This window comes from Cricetulus griseus, assembly GCF_003668045.3.
Source record: "Cricetulus griseus strain 17A/GY chromosome 1 unlocalized genomic scaffold, alternate assembly CriGri-PICRH-1.0 chr1_0, whole genome shotgun sequence".
Classification (NCBI taxonomy): Eukaryota; Metazoa; Chordata; class Mammalia; order Rodentia; family Cricetidae; genus Cricetulus; species Cricetulus griseus.
The window spans coordinates 88,279,823-88,299,051 of record NW_023276806.1 but is presented as its reverse complement, the minus strand read 5'-3'; the positions used below and the strand labels follow the sequence as shown (position 1 = coordinate 88,299,051).

The following is a 19,229-nucleotide window of genomic DNA, read 5'->3' as shown; positions in this document are numbered from 1 at the left end:
ATGACCTGAATTGGAACCCTGCAACCCAAATGGTCAAAGAGGAGAACCAACCAACTCCTGAAAGCAGTTGCTGACCTGTGAAGTGTGTCTTAGCATTTGTTCACTTGCAGATAAACACAAAGCTAGTACGTTAGAGTCGATGAACCAGTTTTGTTTGCAGAACACTTGTCTAGTTTTCCTTCCTTTTAAAAAGCTGCTCTTGCAGGTTAATGTTTTTACATGGCTATTAATATTGGAATTGTGTGACTAATTTTCTTTCAGTGGCTCATGCATTGTTTCATTTATCATACATATGTTTATTTTGAGGTTGCTTTGATATTTACAGGCAGGTATCTGCAGTATAAAAGTAAAAGATAGGTTTTTCTTTAAACTTTCCCCAGTTCTTATGTGACACGTGGGGTTCAGTCCCAACACAGTTACCAATAGTAAAACTTTAAACACTTTAGCATCTACTCAAGAAACTTATGTATTTGCAACTCCTGTGAGATAGGGAATTATGTTGAAATAGTTCCCCGATATGGTTATTGCAAAGAAGTTTTTAATTGTTAAGATAAATATTCGTTTGAGGCATTTGTTTGATGGCTGAATTCTTTTTTAAAAAATGCACCGCATGAATGCAGTATCCTTAAAAGCCAATAGAGGGAGTTGGATCCCTTGGAACTGGAGTTCCACATGATGGTTTCATGTGGTTATGGGAACTGAACCTGGGTCCTCTGCAATAGCAGCCAGTGCTCCTTAACCACTGAGTCATCTCTCCAGTCCTTATTTCTTTTTTGAAATGAAACTCACCTGGCTTGATAGCTCATGCCTGAGATCCCAGCTCTTGAGAAGCTCAGACAGAAAGATTGCCATGAATTTGAGGCTGACCTGGGTTACAAAGTAAGATTGTTTCAATGCCCCCTCTCTGAAAAAGAAATAAAATTTACCTAGGGTCTTTGAAAGTTCCTAACAAAGTTGCCTTAGTTGTTAGCTACCCAATTTTATTGTTCAAATAACCCATGTAGGCCCAGATAAAAGTAGTACTATCAGGATTATTCTGGTGTTGGTCTAATTTTTTTCTAAATGCCAAAGTTAACTGACTTTGTAAAAACATAAATACTTTAAAAAAAACACCCTCCATATTTTGGCTACTGAGATTTGAGAGAGAGGGAGGGGAGGGGAAAGGAGGGGAGGAGAGGGGAGCTTTTTTATGTGAGAGAAAACATGCTACATTTGTCTCTTGATACCCTGAAGATCTTCACTTTTATACACTTTCATGAAAATGTCAGTTTTTCATTCTTCATTACAATAGAATAAAATTCCATTGTGGACAAATATCAAATATTCTGTTTTTTTTTTTTTTTTTGTTTTTAAAAGATCTATTTATTTATTATGTATCCAGTGTTCTGTCAGCATGTATGCCTGCAAGCCAGAAGAGGGCACCAGGTCTAATTACATATGGTTGTGAGCCACCATATGGTTGCTGGGAATTGAACTTAGGATGTCTGGAAGAGCAGTCAGTGCTCTTAATCACTGAGCCATCTCTCCAACCCCCTATTCTTTATCCTTTTATCATATAGGTTACTTCTGTACTTGGCTGTGCATTGTAGAGCAATAAATATGGTTGTGTGAATATTTTTTTGTGGTATTGTTGAGACAGGGTTACCCTGTGTAGTCCTGGAACTCACTTGTAGATCAGGCTGTCCTTGAACTCATATAGATCCACCTGCTTCTGCCTCCCGAATGCTGGTACTAAAGGCATGCACCACTACTCTGGGCTCTTAATGTGGAGTTTTAAAAGTTGGATTTACCTGAAGTAGAGAATGTTGAGCACCTTTTTGAATATTTACTAGTGATTGTAATTCTTTGAAAATTGATTTCAGTAACCCATTTATTGAGTGACTGATTTGTGGTTTGTTTTTTTGTATGTAAGATATTCTATCCCATTCTATAAGCTGTTTATTCATACCACTTAATTGTTTCCTATTTTGTATAGAAGCTTTTAAATTTAATGCAGTCCTATTTGTCAGTTAATGGGGATTATTGCTCCTATATTGGAATCCTTTTCAGAAAGTTCTTCTCTGTACCGGTAGCTACTTCACAGGATTAATTTTCAACCGTATGCACATGGATGGCCTTTCCACCTTTTGTGGTTTTTTTTTTTTTCATTCTCTTAATTTTCATCGTAGTTGTCTTTTATGTTCTTGGTTAGTTTGGTTCCTAGGTATGGTTTTTTGAAGTTAACGTCATCTCAATGTCCTGATTTCTTAGTCAACAAGTTTTAGTATATGAAAATGTTACTGATTTTTATGTGTTGGTTTTGTATCCTATTACTCTGCAAAAGTGTTGATCAGATCTGATAGTATTCTGGCAGTCTTTAGGGTCTTTTCACTATTGGGTCATCATTTTAATTTGTTTTCTTATTTAATATTTCTTCCTTATTGCTGATTTTTTTTCACCCATTTTCCTGCTCTTTTTCCTCTGTGTTGAGTACTTTTCCCTTCTCTGTGTCCCAGATGGAGTTCCATCAGTTTGCCTTAAACAGCCTAGTTTAGCTTTGGAGCCTATCCTGGTACACGCTCTGGAGACCAGGCTGGCCTTGAACTCACAGAGATCCGCCTGCCTCTGCCTCCTGAGTGCTGGGATTAAAGGCGTGTGCCACCAACGCCCGGCTTTTAAAGATTCTTTTCTTTTCTTTTCTTTTTTCTTTAAGATTTTGTTTATTTATTATGTATACAGTCTTCTGCCCGCATGCCAGCATAGGGCACCAGATCTCATTCAAGGTGGTTGTGAGCCACCATGTGGTTGTTGGGAATTGAACTGAGGACCTCTGAAAAAACAGTCAGTGCTCTTACCGCTGAGCCATCTCTCCAGCCCTGCCTAGTTTGTTTTTGTTCCTCTGTTTCTCTCTCTCTTTTTTTTTGACTAAGGAATTCATAAAGTCCAGGCTGGCCTTAGACTCTACATAATGGAGGCTGTTCTTGAACTTGCCATCTTCTGCCTCTACTTGCAAATGCTGGGATTACAAGCAAGTGCCAGCACACTTCATTGAACAGCCTACTCTTGAGAGCTCTATTCTAAGTACCACTTAGAGAAGGAAAAAAACTACTTTATGAGTATCAACATCAAATGATACAGTATATAAAAGTATATTTAAACTTGAGTAAAGCCCATTAATATATCACCAGTGATGATAAAACTGAAAAAAATATGGGCAAAACTATTTTATCGTATGCCATAGAATTAAAAATCATTTAGGGTAAAGGAAAAATAGTGAATGAGATCAAAAGAGGAGGCAAGGAAAGGAGAAAAACCGAAGTAAGGTTAAATAAAAGAAAGGAATAAGAAATAGAGAAGAATGTTCTGAGGGGGAAAAGCACAAGCGATTATTTTTAAAACTAGCAAAGAAAAACCAAGAATAGATTTCCTAATGGTGAGGGGGAAGATACATGACCAATTTTATATAATTAGGAGGGGAATTAAAAAACAAACAACAACAAAAACTCCAAGCAAACAAAAACAAAAGACAGCTGGGTGGTGGTAGCCCCCTCCTTTAATCTGGACTTCTGGAGTTTGAGGCCAGCCTTGTCTACACACGTGGTTCTAGGACAGCCAAAGCTACAGAGAAACCCTGTGGGGATGGGGGAATCATAAAAGCAAAGAAATAACAAGCCGAATCACAGTGAAAAAAAGAGAGAATAACTACTTAAAACATAGGGGCAAAAATAGAAGTACCAGCTTTTTTTGTGGAACTTATACGGTTGGCTGTGTCAAGATGAAGCTGAATATATCCTTCCTTGCCATTGGCTGTCAGAAACTCATTGAGGTGGACAATGAATGTAAACTTCATACAGTCTATGACAGGCACATGACCACAGAAGCAGCTGCTGATGCTGTAGAGAAGAGTGGAAGGGTTACATGGTCTGGATCAGTGGTGGGAATGGCAAATGAGGTCTTTTCATGAAGTAGGTTGTCTTGACCCACAGCAAAAGTGTGCCATCTGTTGAATAAGGTGCATTCTTGTTATAGAACAAGGAAAACTGGAGAGGGGAAGTACAAGTCTGTTTGCAGATGCATTGTGGATGCTAGTGTGAGTGTTCTCAACTTGGTTATTGTGTGGGTGTGTGTGTGAGAGAGAGACAGAGAGAGACAGAGAGAGAGAGAGAGAGAGAGAGAGAGAGAGAGAGAGAGAGGAGAGAGAGATTCCTTAGCTGACATACTCCTGTGCTTGGCAGTTAGCATTCAAAAAAACTAGCAAGATCCAAAACTCTTCAATCTCTCTAGAGAAGATGATGTCCAACAATATATTGTCAGAAGGTCCTTAAACAGACAAGGTAAGAAGCCCAGTACCAAAGCACCCCAAATTTATTGTCTTGTTAATGCACGTGTGTAGTAGAGAAGTGCTGATCCAGGCAGGAAATGACATAGCAAGGAGACTCATATTTAAGTGAAGGAGAAACAATAAGGGTCCTTTTTCCTGTTCACCTCCTCCAGCAGCAGGATGTGAGCCACCGGCAAGGAGGGACGCCAATAAGGTGTCCAATAAGATAAGTCTTATAAAATATATAGATGTATGATAATTGAGACTGAGCTAACAGATGAGAATCCTAGTCATTGGCCAAGCAGCATTGTACCTAATACAAGTTTCTGTGTATTTATTTGGGCCTAACTCGGGCAGTCGGCTGGCATAAAGCGTACACGTGGCGGTGGGGCTCAGCGGCTTTTGGCGGAGAATGGTTGTGTCCTGCAACACAAGTGCCAGTGTTCTTCTCTGAAGAAACAGTGCACTAAGAAAAATAAGGAGGCTGCAGAAGAATATGCTAAACTTTTTACTAAGAGAATGAAGGAAGCCAAAGAAAAAACACCAGGAACAGATAGCAAGAGATGTAGCCTGTCCTTGCTGAAGAGCTTCTACTTCAAAGATTGAGTCCAGTTAAAAACAAGTCTTTAAAAGAAACAGATAAGTAATTTCTTGAAAAAAAAAAAGTACTAAAATATCTACTAAAATGCAGCAAAAAGAAAAATGGAAGCACCATGGACAAATAAAAAAATAAACATAAAAATATTAGGGGCTCGGAGGATAGCTCAATAACCAAGAACATTTGCTCCTCTTATAGAGGACCTGAGCAGATCCTATGTTACCCTATTCAAAATGCCAAATAACTCTGTGGCCTCTGGTCTCCCCTCCAACAAAAATCATTTTAGAAAGATAAAGTGTTGGAGCAGTCTTTTTTTCAGCTTGGAGAAGGGTAGTTGCACAGGGGAGGTGGAACACTGAAGCATGTGGCCTACATCTCCTGTTCTCAAGCAGGTGTGTTAGGCAACTAAACCTTGCAATTGGTCTAGGTGGGGCCTCCCACCCATCTTAAGATTCTTCATTGTGTGTCCTAGGATGTTCTTTGTTCTGTCTGGGGTTATCTGTCAAGTACAGATCTGTGCTGTGGAGAACTACTGCCTTCTTGCCACCATACCCAGCTACTGCCATGTTTTGGTGCACATATATATTGTGTTTCAAGTCTGCTCTTGAAACATTTTACTATTGCTCTGTATTCAGGTTATTCAACTTTAACTTTGTGAGTTTATATCCTTGATCAACCAACCCTTCCTCATCCTTCTCGTGCCTCCCTCCTGGCACCACTGTTGTACTCTCAATTTCTGTAAGATCAACATTTAAGATTCTGTGAGTGTGATCGTGTGGTACTTATGTTTTGGTGCCCAACTTCATATAATGTAAAGATCTCCAGTTTTGCCCTTATTGTTACAAAGGAAAAGATTTCACTTTTTTAATGGCAGGATAACATTCACTGTGTGGATGTCACTGTCTTAATCAGTTCAATTGAATGGTTCAGTTGTTTCCAATATCTAAGTTAGTATTTTAAGTTTATTTTTAAACAAAAGGCTTATTGAGCTAATCAATAAATACAATATAGGTAGTAGATCTTCCTGTCAAGCTAAATGTATTGGTTTGCCATAGTTGGGTAGCCATTTGGAATGACAGCCACGTGGACCTCTGACACATTTCATAAATTCTTGAAATGGCCAGGCATTGGTGGTGCACGCCTTTAATCCCAGCACTTTAATCCCAGGCAGAGGCAGGCGGATGTGAGTTTGAGGCCAGCCAGGTCTATAGAGTGAGTTCCAGGACAGAAAAACCCTGTCTCTAAAACAAAAACAAAAATTACATTCTTGAAATATCCATTAGGGTTCCTTTGTTACTAAATTGATCCGGATTGTTTTTTTTGTTGTTGTTTTCCCCCAAGGCAGAGTTTCTCTGTGTAGCTTTAGAGCCTGTCCCGGCACTTGCTCTGTAGACCAGGTTGGCTTTGAACTCACATAGATCTGTCTGCCTTCACCTCTCAAGTGCTGGGATTAAAGGTGTGAGCAAGCACCTTTAAGCAGTAAGGTGGTTTCTAATAAAGGATGTTTTAATTTGGGACTTTAATTTAGTTGTATCACTAGACAAATAACCTAGAATATATTTTACAGATATAGTTTAAAAACAAAACAAGTTACTATTAATAGTGTCACTGTGGAAAATAGTTTCTGACGCATCTTTTGACTTAACTGTTAAAAATTGATTATATATATATATATTTTTTTCAGGGTGACTGTCGTTCCTACAGTTATGTATGCGGAATTTCCAGTAAAGATGAACCTGACTGGGAATCTCTTATTTTCCTTGCCAAACTTATACCCCGAATGTGTCATAACATTAACAGGTACCTTCTGCAGGTGGCAGAGGAGATGGGTGTGTGTGGATGAAGTATAGTGGAGTATATACATTTTAAGGCCTTTGGTTAAGGGAGACTAAAAGGCTTTTGGTACACATGTATGTAAGAGATAATAGATGAGGGATAACAATTCTGCAGCTACGGGTTTTTGTAATTATGCACTTTGGTTAACTTGTCTTTTTCTTGTGCTTTGGTTATGGTTATGGGAATATTTAATATTCTATATTTTGGTTTCATCTCTGAGTTCCTACCCTGCCTTCCTTTGGTGATGAACTGTTACCTGGAAGTATAAGAAATAATCCCTTTCCTCCCCAAGTTGCCATTAGTTATAATGTTTTATCATAGTATTAGAAACCCTAAATAAGACAGCAGCAGATTGGTGTATACTTGTGCTAGAGAACTAGATGTATAGCTTTGAACCAGTAATGTTTGTGGTCTGTTTGGTTAGGAAGACATGTTAGACCACAGGATTCTCTTACACAGATGGAGGATTTTGAGAACCCCTAGGAGTGCATCCTTGGAACAGGAGTTGTCATTGCTGGAATTAAGGGAGAAAAATACAGATTTAACAGTTTATTGTAAAAAAAAGTCTACTAATAAGAGCCACTTTTTATTTATTAAAAAACAAGTATCACATATCTTTTAATGTTTATCATAATGTAGTTTGCATACCAGAATTCAGATCATGAAAAGCTTACAGAAAATTTTTATTTGACATTCCAGACTTAAGTAAAATTGACTTGCAGTAAATTGAATGTGATCTCTTGAAGTAACAGTCTTACTTCCATAAATACAGTTATTGCTTCTTTATGTAAGATGAGACTGCACTTAACTAATAATGCAAGATAGAGGATGTTATCTGAGATTGGGTAATATTCAGATTTATGTCATGAATTATGTCAATATGTTTCCTAATCCCTGGGGAAGTCTCTCTGTCTCAGAACCAAGCAGGATTCCCTGTGTGTCTGTTTATGATGATTAGCCTGTCACAGGTAGTGGTTAAAGGTGAGGTAGCATCTGTCTGTATTATTCTTGACTATGCCAATTTAATTAGAAGCCCCTGAATTCAAAGTACTTCATCTTACAGACAGGCAGTTTAGTGTAGTGTGGTTTGTATATAATATCAGATAGAGGATATTTAACACTTCTTACTAAAAAACTCAGTTTAGTGCCAGAAGTGCTGATTAAATTCTGTTTTGTAGTTGTTTCTTTATAGTTTTATCATGAATATTACTTGCTTAACAAATATGAATTGCTTGGGGCTTCTTTTGTCTTTAGTTTGCTACAAAAACTTGAAGTGTACTTTTTAGTGTTAACCTGGAATGGTTGGTGTGTTAAAGATAAGGAGAGAGTTGGGAAAGCCAGACTTCCAAATCCACGGGAACAAGCAACCCAGAGCTGTACTGAGGTGAACCAAAGTCTCAAACACAGTTTCTCACAGTAGCATGTTTTCTCTGATGTGTTTCCATCTAGAGTTGTCTATATCTTTGGCCCACCAGTTAAAGAACCTCCTACAGACGTTACTCCCACTTTCTTGACAACGGGGGTGCTCAGTACTTTGCGCCAAGCTGATTTTGTGGCCCATAACATTCTCAGGGAGTCTGGTAAGTGACTCATTGTGTTATTACTGTATACTGAAACAACGTTTTCAGATGTTTACCCTCAATTTCTAGTAGTAGGATATAGCTTTTGTTTTTTATTGTGGGAGGTTCCATAATGTTACCTTTCAAATAGAATTAATTTATCTTTGTGACCATTTACAGACATCCAAGAGTAGCAAACAAATGTGTATGGCCATGTATTTGGTCACAGCAGCTGAGGTGGGCCACAGCACTACTCTTCTGGTTTAGGCTTGCGCATGAACGTTCTTGTCATTGTTTACTTGCTGTTGTACTTTCAATGTTTAAGGGGTTTTTTTGTTGATGACTTTTCTATTGAAGAGCTAGCTGGACTCCTAACCACAAGAAAGCTGTGGTATACCTCATCTGAAGATCCATGTGTTAAAAAAGTCAAAGCAGGTGTCATAGTTCCATTGATTGTGAGTTCCATGTTGATGGAACTAAAATAAATCTTAAATTAGGTGTCTTTAAACAGAAATACACTTTAGCTTGGTTTTACAGAGAGTCAAATTTAACTAGAGTTTTTTTGTTGTTGTTTTTAAAGATTTTATTTTATTATGTATACAACATTCTGCTTCCATGTATATCAGCACACCAGAAGAGGGCACCAAATCTCATAATGGATGGTTTTAAGCCACCATGTGGTTGCTGGGAATTGAACTCAGGACCTCTGAAAGAGCAGCCGGGGCTCTTAACCTCTGAGCCATCTCTCCAGCCCCTCTCCAGAGGTTTATAGGAACCTATCTTTATATTTCCTCTGGGAAAAGTGGGCTGGTGTTCACTAAGTTGGTGTTTACAGTATAGAATATGGGACTACCTGGGTAACAAAAATTGACTCTCCCTCTATGTATGTCTCTCATGGCTGCAACCTTGCCATGAAGAAAACATTTTTGTTTGTGTTTCTTTTGTGATGTGCTCTCAGTATATAGTTTGCGTAGCTCTCAATGGAGATCTCTGCCTCAGCCTCCCACGTGCTGAGAGTACACATGTGAACTACCACATCTACACAAAATCCTGTTGTACCCACTTTCTGTGCTGTAGAGCTTTTGAATTCAGTGTGTGATGAGTGTCTTAATGTTTGCATGGGGTAGGAGGAGAAAGACGGAGAGAGGCTGGAGATGCTTTGTAGGCATTCCTTGAGCTAAGTTAGAGTATTTTCCCATAGTGTGGTGATGATAAGCACTAACATGTTCCTTTCTCTAGGGTATGCTGGGAAAATCAGCCAGATGCCAGTGATTTTGACTCCATTACATTTTGATCGAGATCCACTTCAGAAGCAGCCTTCCTGCCAGAGATCTGTGGTTATTCGAACCTTCATTACTAGTGACTTCATGACTGGTATAGCTGCAACACCTGGCAATGAGATACCTGTAGAGGTAATTTATGTTACTTTTTCTAATATACATGTCAGTGCCTCATACTATATAGTACAGTGACACAGATAGGCTGTGACACAGTTTATGTTTTTTAGGATTGATTTTTTTATAAAATAGATTTCTCTAATTTTTCCTTCCTGTCTCCACTTAATATTTAATGCAGTGTAGCTGAAAGGGGCTTTAAATCTAATACACTTCCAGATGTCTGCTTATTCTGATTACCACAAAGAAAGTAACTGAGTTCTGCTGACTTTTACTGCTATAGTTTTCTGATATAAAGGAGACAGTACAATTATATTTTTTATTTAAAGATGGAGTCTTATGTATCTTAGGCTGTCCTTTTGAACCTCTAACTGAGGATGATCTTGAACTGATTCTCCTGCCTTTTCCTAAGCACTGGGATTCTAGGCATGTTCCTCCTTGATGGGGATTGAACCTAGGATTTTGTGCATGCTAGGCAAACACTGTAGCAATCGAACCCTACAATTCCATTTTTTTTTTTTTAAACCACTTTCCTTGTCTTTCCACTAAAGTATTCCAAAGGAGTTATTTATAAAGCAGCAGGTGAAAAGTTTAACTGAGACTTTAATTAGTTGACCTCTTCTCTAGTACACTAACATGAGACTTAGGCAGGGTCTTGCTGGATGGCTGGTTGGGGAATGTTTAACATCTGTTTTTCTTATGGCCAAGCTTGTCAGATCTTCAAGGCAGTCAAGTGATCAATCTGTCCTTGACAAGTGTCATTGTTAGAGTGCTTTGTGTGACATTTGGTAGTGTTGGGATTGTATGTTTAAGCTATATATAATCTATGAAGTATTAACACATAAAGTGACATGTTCGGATGTTATTGCAATGTCAAACCCAGACTTTTAGTCACTATTCCTATAGGGAGAAATAGATTATTTAAATTTATTCAGAGCCATCCCACTTACGTGAAGAATAATATCCAAATAGTTCATGTTTTAATTTTAAGGTGCAGGTATAAGCCTTGTAGAATTATTGAACATGCAGTGGAATCTCACTCTTTCTTGTAATTGTTTTGTAAACAGGTGGTACTAAAGATGGTCACTGAGATAAAGAAGATTCCTGGAATTTCTAGAGTTATGTATGACCTAACATCAAAGCCCCCGGGAACCACTGAGTGGGAGTAATAAATGTGTTGTTGTTGAAGAACTGTGTGCAGTGGAGGCTCATTAAAAACCACTTGTCAATGACATGCAGTATTGTCAAAAATGCTCTGAAGCAGCTACTTCATATCTGAGTTCTCATAGCAGCTGGGAATTATTAAAAGGGAATGAAGAGTTTGTATGTATGGGTAAATATCAAGGCACCATTGCCCAAATGCAGACATATTGCTCTTGCTTTTCCCTCACTTCTTATGTATGAACTCTTGATGTCTGTGATGATAGCTGACTGTGACTTCTGTCTGCTTCCTATTAGAAACATTGTTTAATACCAGTGTGATTTGCTATGTGTGCCTTTTGGAGAATCTGAATTTTCCTATAAGTAATTTCTCCAAAGGGTGAGGAAGTGCTGTATATAGCATAGAAAGGTATAAGAAAGCTGTTTAGACACTTTTAGGTAGGATACTAGGGAAGGAAAATGTAAGATACTTCAAAGATGTAGAACACCAGGAATTTATTATGTAAGTACTTACGAGTGTTACATTGTCACAGCTATGGCAGGAAGGAACTAAGTGCTATCAGTCTTTGAAACCATGTTTCATACAGATTCCATGCTTTTCACTGTCATCTTGTTAATATAAGCAAGGAGCTTTATCCTCCCAGCCTGTGTCACCTGTTCTTACAACTGTGTAGAAAGAATTCTTACACTTTTCCCAAAAGAGGCTGTCTTAGAAAAGGTTAAGATGAGAAGTTCTTTTTGTTTGCCTGGCCAGAGGACTGGGTCACAGAAGCCATGACTTGTCCCTACCACATACAAGTGGGAGAGAAAATGTTTCTATTATGTAGGAAAAAGCTGTGAAATGACACACCTAGGTCTGATGTGTGCTGCCTGCCTGTATTTGCCAGGCCTTTTTCTACTTACTAGCTTCTGGAGAGGATTCACAGCCAGTGCAGGACTTGGTGCTGTTGCCAACAGTTCCTTACAGGTTCTTTATGACAGTCATTCAAGCCTGAAACGGGGAGTAAAAGAGTTCAATTCTAAAATATTACCATGTTGTCTTATCTGCTTTTACCTTAGGTTGCTGTCTATTTCCTAATACCAATTTCTATTTGGGATCAGTGTTGAAAATAAAAGGCTATATGGCAAGTCCAGAGGATAGCCAGAAACTGCTGCTGAACCACGAGGGCAAGGTCCCTCTGTCACAACAGAAAACCAGACCTGAACAGAGTATTTTTCTTCTACGGAAGGTCAAGTGTCCATTGTCTTTCCTGGTGAGGAAGCTCTCCCAGTGGACTTCTAACAGGAAGATGATAGATTTAAGCAGATTGAGAGTTATGTTATTTCTCAATGGGAACTAGCAAGTATAAAGTGTTTTCCAATGTGTCAGTATGTTTGGTTTCATGAAAAACCTTCCTGTTGTAGCAAAAAATGTCTGTGATATAAACAGCAGGAATTAGGAAGGTTATGAATGTTCTTTCCCTAAGGTTTTTTTGTGGCACACTGCTTACTGCCATGATCTGCGTAAAACTGGTCAGGTGATCATGTACATTTAGAAGTGCTGCTCATTTGTAATCTTTGCATTCTGGACAATGGTGGTGTATATGATACTCCAGTCTTAGCTAGGAGTTAAAATGTATTTAGTATTTTTCTAATACATTCTCTTAAACGTCTTTTTATTATGTAATCCTTACTCTGGAAAAAAAAATTTCTTCAAAACATACCTGCATGTGATATAGAAGCTTTCTGGGATTGAGAGATTATGTCCATGTTTACTGTCTGTCTTCTTGTGTGACCATTTTTGCCTTGCATTGTATATAGCTTACTTGATAACATCACAGTAGTTCACCTGAACTACTGAAAATAGTTACAATGAAGGATACAAGCTCATTTTGAAAATAGTTACTAGTGACTTTTACAAACCAACTTCCAGGTTTCTTGGATGTAGTCATCCTTCCATTAATTGTATTCCAGGCCTCAGATCATAGGACCTTACGGGTTGTTTACTTTTTGCTTAGACTTTGTGCATAGTCACAGTTCTCACTTGATAGCCTGGGCTGTTTTGACATATTCCATTACTTACTTGGGAGACTTCTCTATGTAATTGTATTTTGTTTCTTTATAACTATTAGAGGAGGTAAGATTGGTGAAAATGTAATTTATTCTAAAATTGGCAGACGAGGAAATTTCAACAACCAGATAAATAGATCCTAGCCCTGGCTTAATGGACCTATCAGTGTTGGTCAGTTCTGTTGGCTGTAATATCCTGACCTTATTTTTGAGGACAAGTTTTTAGATGTATCTCAGTGACAGGATTGTATCCCCCTCCCCCTTCATCTTGGAGTAGCTGCATGTAACCATAAATCATAAAAGTTGATTTCCCTGCTCTCTTTGCATTTGGCTCCTGATGGTCAGTTTTAGTGCATTCTACTCTATATAGAGACTGAGGGTATTAGGTGAAATAGCAACCCTGTTCCTCTTGCTTTTTTGCCTTGCTGTTAAATAAATGTGTGGACCTGGACAAGTCATGTTTAATCCATTTACCTCATTTTATGAAGTTCCAACATCAAACCCAACCATGAATATTCATTCTTTCTCTGTCACCTTGAAACAGAATTTATGTGGCTCAGCCTCAAGTTCCTCATGTATTTGAGGTTGGCCTTGACTATCTGACCCTTGCCTCAACCTCCCTAGTGCTGAATTAGAGGTACATACTTCTGTGTCCAGTTTATGCTTTGCTGGGGATTGAACCCAGAGTCGTGTATGCTTAGCAAACACTACCAACTGAGTCACATGCCTAGGTGCATTCTTGTTATAAACAACAAAAACAAAAACTCATAACAAGACAGTGGAGAAGCAACATAGATAGCTCTTACACTTTTTTAAAACATTAAACACAAACCCGTATTTACCTGCCACCACCACCGACAGCTAAAGAACCATCAAATTTTGGTCATGTCAGATTGTTGAAAATGCTCATTACAGTGTTTGCAGGGCAATCTCTTTACTATATGTTTCGAAGAACTGCCAGAATATGTTTCAGCTTTGACAACAAATAGTATGCAAACTATTTACTGTTGGCAGAGCAGGAGCTGGAATTCAGACTTTCTGATTCTGTGTTGAAGAGGTAGACTTATCTTTGTACAACTAATCAGAGGTAAAGTACTGTCACAGTATTGTCTCTTCCACGAGTTCTGGAGATCCCATTACCTTTCACAAATGTTACCATATCTGAACATTTCTCACTCCCAGTGTTCTGACCTCATGCTTTTCACAGTGTTCTCTTGCATGACAACACAACACCCCTCCCCACCTATCTCTTCTTGGAGAATCTTCAGAGTGCTTGGAAGGCAAGCCTTCATGGTTGCCTCAGTAATGGATACTCCTTTAAGTCTAGATTTAACTGGAAACTGAGAACAGGTTAAATGGACTTGAGAATTCTCTCTTGTCTTGATTAAAATAGCTGTACCAGGTTATAGATGTTTACAAAGTGGAGTCAGATAGGTTGATAACCAGTAGTTTATTGGGGAAAAATACTCACACGAGAGCCAGTGACCAGGTTTGTGCCTGAGCAGGGCAGACCCAAAATTGCTTCCCAGTCAGCTCAGCCAGGTGACAGAGAACCGAGTGCTTGCCCCTCTGCTTCTTAAACCCCTTGAAAGTGGGCGTGGTCAGCGGTACCTCTAATCAGGGTTTCTCCCTACACCAGGTGGCAGAGGAAAACTTACCACATGAGGCTTTCATTGCAGTAATGGCTTTATGAACATTTAACAGCTAGATGAGGAGTTCCCAGAATATGTAGACATGCTTTGTACAGAAGAGTCATATCCCATGGAAACCTTAATCTTAAGTGGATCCATGGTTGCTGTCGCCTGAGGAAGTAAAAAACAAAAAAAACTCAGATGTGACTAAATTAGAGTAGGCTGGGGATGGTGCCCCCCCCCCCCCCCAGTTTTTGGGAAGAAATTGCTATGAAGGGAAATACCTGGCCTCTTGTTAGGGTTTATACTCCTGATTTTCTCTTGAAGAGAAGATATCTACCCCTATGTTGTAGCTATCAATAGTTCTGAGACTCCTTTGTCACAAACTAAGACTGAGCTATTTCTGTACCAGCTGAGGTAGCTGTTAAAACTAGAGATGCCTTCTCAATTGGAGTCACAACAGCACTGTTGTAATTTACCTATTAAGATGTTTGTTTCCTACGAACCTTGTGGCTGCTTTTGGCCTTATTTATAAAGTGACAAGAATTTAGGGAGGGTGGTTATTTCTTTCATATGTTACATTCAGAAGCACCGAAATAGGAACTGAGGAACCTGAACTTCCAGTAATCTAGTGGAGTCATATACCTTTGAAGAACATATTCTAAGGAAGTTATGTCTTTACATCTACTGTGACTGCTATAGCCTTGACATTTATTTAAATGAAATGATTGTAAACATCCTCTGGACATATTTTTTATGTAACACCATTTTGTTAATTGAAACAGTATAGATTTTGTGAATTAATCACTGTGTAATTGTTAGTGATGTGTTGCCCTGTCTTTTATGTTGCAATGATTTGGCTATAAAATTGATTTGCTGAGTTAATGTGAAATTACTAAAATCTTTGTCTTCAGTAAATGTCATAAAGGAGGAAATCATGATTTCATAATTTGTCATTAAGTCTTGGTGTTTATAAAAATGGGAAGCTAGAGCAAAGAGGACAGGACATGTTCAGGTTGTCAAGAAATTGGATATGTTATCAATGGTTCTGTACAATAAGCTTAATCAACTTCCCATAGGTGTGTTGGAATATGTCAACAGCTTATCCAGTGTTAACAGTGGACAGTTAACAGATTTTTGGGTATCTTTTGTTAAATGATTACCTAGAGATGTGTATATGCATGTATGCTTCTAAAATTATCGGCAAACATGTTCTGAATATTCATCTTATTTAATCTCTTACAATATAGATTACTCTTACTAAACTGTTGTCTTTTGTAGTGCTGGGAGTCACACCCAGTGTGTGTGGCCTGATATGCAAGCACTTGTCTACAGAGCTACATCACAAGTGTAGCTTCTTGTTGGAACTGTCATGAACAGTACAGAGCCATCTCGTTAGAGAAGATTAGAGGAAACCATGGGCAGAACATGGTTGAGCTGATGCTTCTGACAGCCACCTGGCTCTGCTGTAGTAGTGCTCTAGTCAGTGACCTGGGATGGCCATCTGCTGTCTCAGAAATGGTACAGTCAACATTATTTTGAGAAGCTTTGCTATTTTACCGAAGCTTAAAGTGGAAAATGTTTCTGAGTGTAAATCTGAAGATTTTACAAATCAAAATTGTCATTCTCCATTTAGAAAATATTGTGTTTAACATCTGGGTAAGTCTGTTGAGACATTTGGAGCCTGTCCTGGAACTAGCTCTGTAGACCAGGCTGGTCTCGAACTCACAGAGATCTGCCTGCCTGTATCTCCTGAGTGCTGGGATTAAAGGAGTACGGCATCAATGCCCAGATCACTGGAGTAAGTTTTTTGTTGTTCATTTTTCTAATATTTGTGACTTTTATATATATTAAGGAGTTTATGTCAATTGGGTCCTAAGAAGCAAATCCAGGGATCCTAATCTAACCTTGATACTATGTTAAATCTTTAGAGTACTTTGCCTGTGTCACGTCATTGCCAAATTTTTCTTTAAATTGTTAGTGAAAATCACTTAATTCCCACATAATGTGGCTATGTAAAATGGTAGAAAACACAAGAGCCTTTTGTCAAGATTTGTTTAATTACATTACAATGATTGCCATTTACTCTAAGAAAACTGTTTGTGGAATAAAAAAATACTTAGCTAAGTGCAAGAAACTTCCATCTTGTGATTCTTTCTAATGCAGCTTTTGTTTGATTGTGAGTGATGAAGACATAATAAATGATTTAGATTTTTTATAGCATTTTATTGAGAAGTACTAAGAATTACATATATGCATGGATACACATATTTAGTGACAATGTGTTCAACAAGCTTCTCTAAAAATTTTGGAAATTGTTAAACAAAAAGAAAACATGTAGCAGTGCATTTCGAATCAGTCTCCTATTTCTGTTATCAGGTTGCAGAATGAGACATAATTGTCCTCAGTGACTGAGTACCCATGTGATGCACAACTGGTGGTTCCCAGAGTTGGTAATCAGTTCTCAGATTTTTCAGGTGATGCCATGGCTTTGAGTATTTTTGTGTTAAACAGTGCTGCTGTCTTCCTAACCTGTTTTTTTTTTCAACATTTGTCAATGATTTATTAAATTTTTAATGACAGAATCAATATAGTGGGAAGGTATTTTGAAAAATTGGCGATTTATAAGCAACTCTAAAACAAGGCTTCTAAGTGATACAAAACTAAACAATGTCCTCAGGACATGAGCTTTTGAGGTCATCTTTTGTACCACACAATCTATTTTTATCTTGCCAAACAAAGTCTATAACACATAAGATAACCAAGAATGAGCTCTCAAATAGTAATATATAACAAGGTTGAACAAAACCTCACCAAGGTATGTTTATAATCCATGGTTAAAGAGGACAACTACCTATCCTGATAAGAACCAAAGCATTTCCTGCAGTTCAGCTTTCAGCCCTAAAGCCAGGCAAGTTCCTAACCTGTTTTTGCTCCGATTTTTTGCTTAAATTAAAGCAATGAACTGTTAATTCATTATTGAATAAGAAAGTTTGTTTTTGCAAGGCAAGGTTCCCATGTAGCCTAGGCTGGCCTGGAACTGGTTATGTAGCCTCAGGCTAGCCTTGAATTCTTGATCCTCCTTTGTACCTGCACCTCCCCAGTCCTGGAATCACAAGCCTGTGTACCTAACTTGTTGAAACTTGTGGACAGATTTCATTGCTTTTCCCCTTCTCTGATCAGGCTCTTTCTACTCCGCCAATATGATGTAGAGGGCTTTCTAGATACTCAAGAGCTCTAAATGACTAGGAGTTCTGGGTACTAAATGGCATTTCTGTTTTTTATCTTATTTGGGGTGGATTGGGGAATAGGGAGCAGTGTTGAGTTATACCCAGTGCCTGTGAGTAAGGCAGGCAATGTTTCTGTGTGGATTGGATGAGTATGCATCCTAACGGCAGCTATTTGAGAAAGGCTTTATGTACAGAAAAAGAAAAAAGCTTCATCTTCTCAACCAGGGTTGATTACTAGAGGGACGTGTGTATCTGTTGGGTCCACAGCTTATCAAGTCATTACAATCTCAGGCTGATTTTTTGTAGTACTATTTTTGAGACACAGAGTACGATGATTTGTGTTTGGAGCTGCTGAGCAAAGTTAATTGAGTTCTATGTGCTCATTAAAGCTTGGCCTCTTTTTGTTAGAACCATAGGAAGATGATGAAGAAGAAGCCTGAATCCTAGGCCTCAGGAACAGATAGTGATCTTAGAAAAAAGAGAGAAGATGCCATCAAGAAGCCAAGTAACAATACCCATACCACCAATCATGGGAATAAAAGGCAGGTTTTTGTTTTGTTTTTATCCCTATAAACTTTGGTTATAGGTTATAGTTAGCGTGTTTACATTTGCCTTTTTCTTTTATTTTTTATTCTTTTGTTTTAAAAAAATTTTATTTATTTTTTTGGTTTTTCGAGACAGGGTTTCTCAGTGGCTTTGGAGGCTGTCTTGGAAATATCTCTTGTAGACCAGGCTGGTCTCGAACTCACAGAGATCCATCTGCCTCTGCCTCCTCCTGGGATTAAAGGCATGCACCACCACTGCCCGGCCACATTTGCTTTTTTTTTTTTTTTTTTTTTTTTTTTTTTTTTTTTTTTTTTTTTTTTAGCCAGGAACTCTTCTCCTTGGGGTAAATTCAAATGTGTGAGCTGTAAGTCAGCGTCAAGTGACATACAGTGACTGAAGGGTTCCATTTACATTTTCATCTGGAAGTTTTGCAAATGTTTCACAGAACATGCTAAAAATTACAATGTTTGCAAATAACTCTAATAGAACTCTAAAGATACTTTTTTGTTTGCATTTTCTTTTTTTAACTAAAAATTTAAATTTATTTTACATACCAACCATGATTTCCCTTCTACTTTCCTTCTGTTCCTTCCCCCTACCTCCTTTATACTGCCCCTCCATCCACTCCTCAGAAAGGGTAAGGCTTCCCATGGGAGTCAACAAAGCATAGCATATCAAGTTGAGGCAGGACCAATCTCCTCCTCCCTACATCAAGGCTGAGCAAAGCATTCTACCATAGAGAACAGGTTCCAAAAAGCCAGCTCATGAGCCAGAGACAACCCACAAACAGACCACAGCTGTCACCCACATGCACAGGTCTTAAGTTGGTTCCATAGCTGTCTAGATAGACTCCATGAGTTCTGGTCATCTGTCTCTGGCTTTCCCTATCATCATCTTGACTTCACCCTGCTCATACAATTCCTCC

General features: G+C 38.4%; 1 protein-coding gene across 2 annotated transcripts in view; it reads left to right on the top strand.

Moving 5' to 3' along the window:
• Gmps (guanine monophosphate synthase) overlaps positions 1-15,413 on the top strand; it is a 63,935-nt gene extending 48,522 nt beyond the window's left edge. For both annotated transcript variants that reach the window (XM_027391718.2, XM_027391720.2), the window contains 4 exons: positions 6,583-6,698; positions 8,184-8,314; positions 9,533-9,705; positions 10,755-15,413. In XM_027391718.2, the coding sequence (XP_027247519.1) occupies positions 6,583-6,698; positions 8,184-8,314; positions 9,533-9,705; positions 10,755-10,856 (522 nt within the window). In that variant the 3' untranslated portion in view covers positions 10,857-15,413. The remainder of the gene's footprint in view (positions 1-6,582; positions 6,699-8,183; positions 8,315-9,532; positions 9,706-10,754) is intronic.
• Positions 15,414-19,229: the final 3,816 nt, after the last annotated feature.